The following is a 9,777-nucleotide window of genomic DNA, read 5'->3' on the forward strand; positions in this document are numbered from 1 at the left end:
GACAACACGGTGAAACCCCGTCTCTACTGAAAATACAAAAATTAGCTGGTCATGGCGGCAGGTGCCTGTAATTCCAGCTACTTGGGAGGCTGAGGCAGGAGAATCGCTTGAACTTGGGAGGTGGAGGTTGCAGTGAGATCGGGCCACTTCACTCCAGCCTGAGCAACAGAACGACCCTCTCTCTCTAAAGAAAAAAAAGGGAAGGTGAATATTAGGGTCTGAATTGTATTCCCCTTCCCTTCACCAAATTTCTGTGTTGAAGTCCCAACCTCCAGTACCTAAGTACTTGCAGACAGAGTATTTAAAGAGATACAGTCGTTCTGCTGTATGTGTGGGGGACTGGTTCCAGGACCCCTGCCCCTTGGATACCAAATCCATGATGCTCAGCTCCCTCAGCCAGTAGTGTTTGCGTAGGACCTCTGCACATCTCCAGGTTACTTACCATACCTGATGCAGTGTAATGCTGTGTAAATAGCTGTTACGCTGTATTTTTTTTTTTTTTTTTTGAGTCAGAGTCTTGCTCTGTCGTCAGGTGCCAGGCTAAAGTGCAGTGGTGCGATCTCGGCTCACTGCAACCTCCGCCTCCTGGGTTCAAGCAATTCTCCTGCCTCAGCCTCCCGAGCAGCTGGGACTACAGGTGCGCGCCACCACGCCCAGCTAATTTTTGTATTTTTTAGTAGAGACGGCATTTCACCATGTTGGCCAGGATGGTCTCGATCTCTTGACCTCGTGATCCGCCCGCCTCGGCCTCCCAAAGTGCTGGGATTGCAGGCGTGAGCCATCGTGCCCAGCCTGTATTTTTAATTCATGCTGTTTTTTGTGATGATGTTGGCTTTTGTCAGTTTTGTATTTGAATGCCATGATGGACAGGTGGTTGAATCCCGGTATGTGGGATCCGTGCATACTGAGGGCCAACTGAAATGAGGTCACTCATTTGGACTAGGGTGGGCCTGGTCCAATATCACATGAGTTATTGTAAGTTCTTACAAGAGCAGGAGCTGAGGAAACAGACACCCAGAGAGGGACGGCCATGTGAGGACACAGGGAGGAGTGGCATCTAGAAGCCCGGCAGAGGCCTCGGAAGGAAGCACACCTTGGTTTTGGATATCTAGCCCAGAAGCGTGAGGAAGTCAGTGTTAAGGATTGTTTCAGCCCCTCTGTCTGTGGCACGCTGTGACAGCAGCTCTAGCGACTAACACAGTGGATGAGGCCATGGCGAACACCTGTAATCCCAGCACTTTGGGAGGCCGAGGCAGGACGATCACTGGAACCCAGGAGTTCGAGACCAGCCTGGCCAACATGGTGAAACTCTGTCTCTACAAAAACTACAAAAATTAGCTGGGCGTGGTGGTGCATGCCTGTAGTCCCAGCTAGTTGGGCGGATAAGGTGGGAGGATCGCTTGAGCCCATAAGATTGAGGCTGCACTGAGCCATGATCGCACCACTGCACTCCAGCCTGGGCAACAGAGCAAGACCTTGTCTCAAAACCAAAAACAAAAATGTCATGGACAGGGCAGGGGCTGGGTCGCCTCCTCCAGGAGGCCTCTCCTGACTTCCCTCCACCAGGAAGAGCTGACTGCTCCATCCCCAGGTCCCATCTTGAATGTCTGTCCAGCATTAAAGGACCTTTCTATGCTTTCCTGTTTCTAGAAATCTTCGTTTACTAACCTGGGGTCCTGGAGGTGACCCACCATGGAGTAGTCACCTCAAAGTCCCTCTGAAGCTCAGCACCTGGTACCCAAGGTGCATGGAGGTTGAAGGAGGCGTTCTGTGTCTCTGTGTGACTCACACGGAGTCATTTCAGGAACAGCTCAGTGAATGGACAACATCTTGTAGAGTTTACTCCACTCATTGCAAAGTCCCGCTTCCCTAGTCTGTTTCCCACACCCCGCCCCCCACTCCCGCCTTTCCTCAAACGTCTCCCATCAGCATTACTTTTGGGCATATGTGTTCTAATCCCGATGGGTGTCCCAGTTGAATGACAGAGGAGGAAGGGAGACTGGGAAGTGGACTGAGGCCTGGTGGGGGCGAGAGGATGCTTCTGGGGAGCAAGGATCAAGAGCTCACCAGGAAGCATGAGGTGTGAGAAGAAAATTGCCCAGGTGCCAAGGCAGAGACTGCAGGCACAATCTGTCCCTGTATAACAAATAACTGATTACGTATCACCAGCAATGATACCAAATAGACATAATCAGTCATATAATCAATCTTACTAAATCATTATTCTTTGTTAATCTTTGCTTTAGTATTATAGCATAGAATCATTTTAGTCTTATAGAAACAACTAGGTGAAATACAATTAGGAACAGAAGGGACATTGTGAGAAGTGATCGGGAGGTGAGAGTGAGAACCTTGCGGTAGTGCTAGCACCTGGGAAGGCACCCATTACTTAGCAGGCCGTGAAGGGGAGTTTCCCTTTCACTGGGGGAGTTCAGAGAACACTCGGCCTGACATTAGCCAGGCCGGCCTGCAGACATCCAGTGGCTTAAATGCGTCTCTGTGGTGCTGTGCTCCGATGGCCACCATCCTTGTCCACTTTCGTGTTCCAGTTTCTCACCTGGAGCTCTTTTTAAGTTCTTAGAAGTTGTGAGAAGAATAGCGGACTCCTAAAAGCCTTCGATCTTTCTGACAAGTGCATAGAAAGATGCTGAAGTATGTGCCTCCCCTCCTTGCAGCAGCTACCTGAAAGGGAGGCCCCCTGTGCTGTAAGCATGTGATTTGTTTGACCCCATCCGTCATGTCAGATGATTCACTCTCCTTACCCTGCCCCCCTGCCTGGTATACAATAAATATCAACGCGTCCCAGCATTCGGGGCCTCTGCGCCTAGGTAGTAGTGGTCCCCGGGCCCAGCTGAATTCTTCTCTTATCTCTGATTTTTGTGTCTTTCTTTCCTGTGATCTATTGTCTCTGCACACAAAAGGACACCCACTAGACCCTGAGGGGCTGGACCCTGCAATGAAGGGCTGAGGCTGATACCACCCTAGGGTGGCCAGATTTAGAAAAAAAGCAATTCAACATGCTCAGTTAAATTGGAATCTTAGGCCGGGTGTGGTGGCTCACACCTGGAATCCCAGCATTTTGGAAGGCCAAGGCGGGCAGATCACTTGAGATCATGAGTTTGAAACCAGCCTGGCCAACATGGTGAAACCCCGTCTCTACAAAAATACAAAAATTAGCTCGGCGTGGTGGCGGGCGCTTGTAATCCCAGGTACTCAAGAGGCTGAGGCAGGAGAATCATTTGAGTCCAGGAGGCAGAGGTTGCAGTGAGCAGAGATCATGCCACTTCTCAAACCAGCCTGGGTGACAGAGCGAGACTCTGTCTCAAAAAATGATTAATTTGAATTTCAGATAAACAAATTTATTTTGCTTTTTGGTAAAAGTATATCCCATGCAGCATCTAGGACATATTTATACTAAAAAATAAAAATAAAAACTTAATTTATGTTTTCTGTGAAATCCAGCTTTAACCAGACATCTTGCATCATTTTATCTGATAAGACCAGCCCCTTCCAGCAACTGTCCCTTCCCCTGTACCCACCATCTCCACCACCAGTTACCCAGATAAGGGGAGCTCACTGTGGACTTTCACTTCTGCTTTTTCAATGACCCAGGGCCCAGAGGGAGAGCCCCCACCCCACTGCCCTACCCACAGCCAGGCCCCCAGGGCAGACACAAGCCTGCCCTCCCCTCCTGCACTGGGAACTCTGGAAGGACCAGTTCAACAAGCCCAAGGTCAGGCTGGGCCCCCACGAGACCCAGAAGACAAGCAGGCAAGGTGGACAGGGGAGTGCCGAGGAAGGGAAAGGAGTCCTTGACCTCAGGATCTGAAACTCATTTCACGTCAGGCCCCAGGGCTCATCAGGCCCCAGGGCTTCCGCCCTCGGCTTCCCCCTTCTGCCAAGAGCCCTGAGCCATTCACAGCACCACCAGAGAATAGGCCTGTCTCAGGCAGATCCTGTGTCTCTTACGCCGAGATGCTACTGCCGCTGCTGCTGTCCTCGCTGCTGGGCGGTGAGTGGGCTGGGGGCCAGAAAGGACCTGGGGCAGAGCTGGGACTGGGGTTGCAGGTTGAGCCTCTGTCTCCCCACAGGGTCCCAGGCTATGGATGGGAGCTTCTCAATCCAAGTGCAGAGGTCGGTGACAGTGCCAGAGGGCCTGTGTGTCTCTGTGCCTTGCAACTTCTCCTACCCACGAAAGGACTGGACAGAGTCTACCCGAGCTTATGGCCACTGGTTCCGAGAAAGGGCTGAGACAAGCAAGGATGCTCCAGTGGCAACAAACCACCCAGATCGAGAGGTGGACATGAGCACGCGGGGCCGGTTCCAGCTCACGGGGGATCCCAGCAAGGGGAGCTGCTCCTTGGTGATCAGAGACGCACAGATGCAGGACACCGGAAGGTACTTCTTTCGGGTGGAGAGAGGAAGCTATGTGAGATTCAACTTCTTTAACAGATTCCTCCATCTAAAAGTAACAGGTATGGAATGGGGTGGGAACTCCTGCCTCTCACACTGGGGAGGGACCCTGGGCATGGGCTGAGCAAAGAGGGCTCTCAGGGACCCCTGCAGCACTAACACCCCCCACCCTGTCTCTGTCCCAGCCCTGACTCAGAAGCCTGATGTCTACATCCCCGAGACCCTGGAGCCCGGGCGGCCGGTGACGGTCATCTGTGTGTTTAACTGGGCCTTCGAGAACTGTCCACTCCCTTCTTTCTCCTGGATGGGGGCTGCCCTCTCCTCCAGAAGAACCAGACCAAGCAGCCCCCATTTCTCAGTGCTCAGCTTCACGCCCAGACCCCAGGACCACGACACCGACCTCACCTGCCACGTGGATTTCTCCAGAATGGGTGTGAGCGCACAGAGGACCGTCCGACTCCGCGTGGCCTGTGAGTGTGGCCTGGGACTGTGGGGCCTGCAGACAGACCTGGGGGCTGGGGAGGGGGAGCCCAGCGGGGCAGTGAGCGGCTCCCAGCTCAGGAGGGTCCAGGGAGAGGAAGAGGAAGCCGTGGGGTCCCAGGAAGCCGGCGCAGCCCTGGGAGGGGATGGGAATGGCGTCTGGTCCTCTGTCCACACGTGTGAGCCCCGCGCTGGCTGTCACTTGTCTTCTGGGAGTCTCACTTTATTTTCTCCGGGGGAACTTTTTTGGTTGTGGGAACAAACTGTCCCTCCCTGAAGCCAGCTCACAATCTTGTTGCAGACGCCCCCAGAGACGTTGTTATCAGCATTTCCCGTGATGTCAACACGCCAGGTACCGAGGCCATCGGGCTAGGGCTGGGCCAGTCCTTAAAGAGGGGATGAAAAAGCTTCAGGGGATGAGGGGATGTGTGCCTCCCTGTACCCCTTCTCTCTCTCTCTCTCTCTCTCTCCTTTCCTCTCTTTTTTTCCTCTCTCTCCAGCCCTAGAGCCCCAGCCCCAGGAAAATCTCACACAGCTGGAAGCCCAGAAAGGCCAGTTCCTGAGGCTCCTCTGTGCTGCTGACAGCCAGCCCCCCGCCACGCTGAGCTGGGTGCTGCAGGACAGAGTCCTCTCCTGGTCCCACCCCTGGGGCCCCAGAACCCTGGGGCTGGAGCTTCCCCGGGTGAAGGCCGGGGATTCAGGCCGCTACACCTGCCGAGCGGAGAACAGGCTTGGCTCCCAGCAGCGAGCCCTGGACCTCTCTGTGCAGTGTGAGTGCCCAGCAGGGGCCCGGAGTCCATCTGGGAGGGCAGGACGGGTGGGGACGCAGGGGCTGTGGGCTCAGGGTCCCAGAGCTGAGCAGACGTGGAACCCCAGGCCAAGGGGCCGACCTTCTTACCTGTGTAGACTCGTGCAGCTTGTGTCTGGGACTCAGTGGGTGATTCTGCTCCGCCCTTCTATACCCGCTACTTCCCCCATCTCAGTCTCCCAGGACAGTTCCCTTTACCCAGAGGGAAGCCCCTGGCCCATCTAGAGCCGGTCCTGTCTCCATTTCAGATCCTCCAGAGAACCTGAGAGTGATGGTTTCCCAAGCAAACAGGACAGGTAGGAAAGGGGACAGAGGAGCCAGGGCCTCTCGGTGCTAAACTGCGGGCCCAGGCATCTGGAGGGTCCCCACACGGGAGGGTCCCTGCACCCCAAGCTGCACATCGGCGGGCCCAGGCGTCTGGAGGGTCCCCACACGGGAGGGTCCCTGCACCCCAAGCTGCACATCGGCGGGCCCAGGCGTCTGGAGGGTCCCCACACGGGAGGGTCCCTGCACCCCAAACTGCACATCGGCGGGCCCAGGCGTCTGGAGGGTCCCCACGCGGGAGGGTCCCTGCACCCCAAGCTGCACATCGATTTTGCCTATTCCTTCTCTAGTCCTGGAAAACCTTGGGAACAGCACGTCCCTCCCGGTCCTGGAGGGCCAAAGCCTGCGCCTGGCCTGTGTCACCCACAGCAGTCCCCCAGCCAGGCTGAGCTGGACCCGGGGGGGACAGACCCTGAGCCCCTCCCCACCCTCAGACCCCGCGGTCCTGGAGCTGCCTCGGGTTCAAATGGAGCACGAAGGAGAGTTCACCTGCCACGCTCAGCACCCACTGGGCTCCCAGCACGTCTCTCTCAGCCTCTCCGTGCACTGTGAGTGGGGAAAGGGGGCACCTGGGTCCCAGGAAGGGGTCCCTGCTGAGTCCTGTCCTCCCTCCCCACAGACCCCCCACAGCTGCTGGGCCCCTCCTGCTCCTGGGAGGCTGAGGGTCTGCACTGCAGCTGCTCCTCCCAGGCCAGCCCGGCCCTCTATCTGTGCTGGTGGCTTGGAGAGGAGCTGCTGGAGGGGAACAGCAGCTAGGACTCCTTCGAGGTCACCCCCAGCTCAACTGGGCCCGGGGCCAACAGCTCCCTGAGCCTCCATGGAGGGCTCAGCTCTGGCCTCAGGCTCAGCTGTGAGGCCTGGAATGTCCACGGGGCCCAGAGTGGCTCCATCCTGCAGCTGCCAGGTTAAGGGGCCTCCTGGATGCTGAGATTCTTGGAGAAGCTGAGTAGGGCAGAGAGTAGGGTCCTGTGGTTGGAGCAGGAGCTGGGAGGGACACAGGAGAGCCATGGCATCTGTACGTAGACAGGAAAACCAATGGAAAGTCCTGACGCCTGGGCTTGGTCACTCCAGCCTGGGCAACAGAGCGAGACTCCACCTCAGAGAAACAGAGGAGTTGCAGATTCAGTGTCTGCAATGGGAAGTGAAAGCCTGAAGGCCGAGTAAGGAGTGGGCTTCATCGGAGATGCCCACCTGACTCTCTCCGTGTGCAGATAAGAAGGGACTGGCCTCAAAGGAATTCTTCATCGGAGTGGTTCTGGGAATCATGATCATGGCTCTTCTTTGCCTCTGCCTCTCCCAGATCATGTAGGTGAAAAGGAGGAGTGGCGGGGTCTGGGGTCTGGACCCAGGAAGTGGAGAGGTGCAGCAGTGCACAAACAGGGGCTTTGTTTCCTCAGCATGAAGATTCTACTGAAGAAACAAGCTCAGGCAGAGACCCCGAGGCCCAGGTTCTCCTGGCACAGCACCATCCTGGATTACATCAACGTGGTCCCGAAGGCCGGCCCCCCAGTGAGTGTCTGGGCCATGCTGCCTCTCCTCTTCTCTAAAGCTCACATCCGCTTTCTGACTTTCGTACCCTTTGTCTTAGGGACGTCAAGGTGGGAAAAGCACCAGCGATAGCACTGAATTCATATCCTAGCTATGAGACCTCAGCCACGTCCCTCACCTGCTCTGAGCCTTCATTTCTTCCTGTCTCCTTTGAGAGTTGGATTGAGGATTAAGTTGGGCGCGGTGGCTCACGCCTGCAATCCCAGCACTTTGGGAGGCTGAGATGGGCAGATCACAAGGTCAGGAGTTTGAGACCAGCCTGGCCAATATGGTGAAACCCCATCTTTACTAAAAATACAAAAGTTAGCTGGGCGTGGTGGCAGGCGCCTGTAGTCCCAGCTACTCGGGAGGCTGAGGCAGGAGAATTGCTTGAACCCAGTAGGCAGAGGTTACAATGAGCCGAGATCATGCCACTGCACTCCAGCCTGGGAAACGGAGGGAGACTCTGTCTCGAAAAAAAAAAAGAACAAAAAGAGAGAGTTGGTTTGAGGATTAGAACACATGCACTTTGTCAATATGTAGCCATCTTTCCATTATTACCGTCACCGATTACTAATTACACTTAACTGCTTAACAATTATTCGTATCATCGGGAGAACATACAGAGTAGGGACTCAGCAGAGGGGTCTGAAGTCAGCCTGCCTGGGTTCAAATCCTGCTTCCACCACTGTGTGATGAAGCAAGTATCTTAACTTCTCTGTGCCTCAATTTCTTTAGCTGTAACATGGGGATAATACTAGTGGCCACCTCCTAGGATGATGCTAGATGTTAAATATATTGTACTTGTATAATAAAATATTCAGAATATCACCAGGCCCCTGGGTAACTCTGTAAATGCTGGAAATTATTAGGAGATAACATCGTATGCTGATGACGCTAAAACTGTATCTCCTGGCTCCTTCCCTGAACTGCAGACTGTCTATGCAGCATCCCCATGTGGGTGTCTAATCAGCATTTCTTTTCTTTTCTTTTTCTTTTTTTTTTTTTTTGAGATGGAGTCTCACTCTGTTGCCCAGGCTGGAGTGCAGTGGCACAATCTCAGCTCACTATAACTTCCACCTCTCAGGTTCAAGCAATTCTCCTGCCTCGGCCTCCTGAGTATCTGGGACTACAGGCATGTATCACCATGCCTGGCTAATTTTTGTAGTTTCGATAGAGATGGGGTTTTGCTATGTCGGCCAGGCTGGTCTCGAACTTCCCTGGATGCCCTGTTAAACAGTCATCCCGCCCTCCCTTTTGCTGACTTCTGACAGTGCTCAGATTTCTTGATGTCGTTTGTCACTTACCAGTTATGGTACTTTTGCTAAGTATTCTCTGTTCCTGCTTCCAAGATGGAATGCAAGCTCAGCAAAGCAAGGGCAGGGACTTTGTTTCACTCTGTGCTATAAATCAGTGCCCAAATGGCTGGGCACAGTGGCTCACACCTGTAATCCCAGCACTTTGGGAGGCCAAGGTCGGGGGATCACGAGGTCAGGAGATTGAGACCATCCTGGCTAACATAATGAAACCCCATTTCTACTAAAAATACAAAAAATTAGCCAGATGTGGTGGCACGTGCTTGAAGTCCCAGCAGCTCAGGAGGCTGAGGCAGAATCGCTTGAACCTGGAAGGCAGAGGTTGCAGTGAGCCGAGATCATGCCACTGTACTCCAGCCTGGGCAACAGAGTGAGACCCCGTCTCAAAATAAATATATAAACGAAATCAGTGCCTAACATGTGCTCAAATATTTGCTGAATGAATGAATGAAGGATGGTGGTTCGTCTCTCAGGCTCAGGATCGGAATGAGAAGGCCACATCAAGCAGCCCTTCTCGGACACCTCCTCCACCAGGTGCTCCCTGCCCAGAATCAAAGAAGAACCAGAAAAAGCCGTATCAGTTGTTCAGCTGCCCAGAACCCAAATCATCCATTCAAGCACCAGAAGCCCAGAAGAGCCAAGAGCTCCATTATGCCACGCTCAACTTCCCAGGCCTCAGACCCAGGCCTGAGGCCCGGATGCCCAAGGGCACCCAGGCGGATTATGCAGAAGTCAAGTTCCATTGAGGGTCTCTTGGGCTTTAGGACTGGGACGTCGGCTAGGGAAGAAGGTAAAGTCATAAAGAATTTGAAGATAACGGAGTGCAAAGTCTCCCTCCCTGCCTCCCTCCCTCCCTCCCTCCCTCCCTCTCTCTCTCTCTCCCTCCCTCCCTCTCTCTCTCTCTCTCTC

The 9,777-nt window shown here is 54.2% G+C and overlaps 1 protein-coding gene across 1 annotated transcript; it reads left to right on the forward strand.

Moving 5' to 3' along the window:
* The first annotated feature begins 717 nt into the window (after window positions 1-717).
* On the forward strand, window positions 718-9,777 carry SIGLEC10 (sialic acid binding Ig like lectin 10). Its single transcript, XM_064380979.1, has 10 exons — window positions 718-4,012; window positions 4,092-4,475; window positions 4,599-4,883; window positions 5,195-5,245; window positions 5,394-5,663; window positions 5,950-5,997; window positions 6,316-6,573; window positions 7,237-7,330; window positions 7,423-7,534; window positions 9,342-9,777. The coding sequence occupies exons 1-10, from the start codon at window positions 3,976-3,978 to the stop codon at window positions 9,612-9,614; spliced, it is 1,812 nt and encodes a 603-aa protein (XP_064237049.1). The 5' UTR covers window positions 718-3,975; the 3' UTR covers window positions 9,615-9,777.

This window comes from Aotus nancymaae, unplaced genomic scaffold (genome assembly GCF_030222135.1).
Source record: "Aotus nancymaae isolate 86718 unplaced genomic scaffold, 86718_ANA_hifiasm-v0.15.2.pri h1tg000028l, whole genome shotgun sequence".
Lineage (NCBI taxonomy): Eukaryota > Metazoa > Chordata > Mammalia > Primates > Aotidae > Aotus > Aotus nancymaae.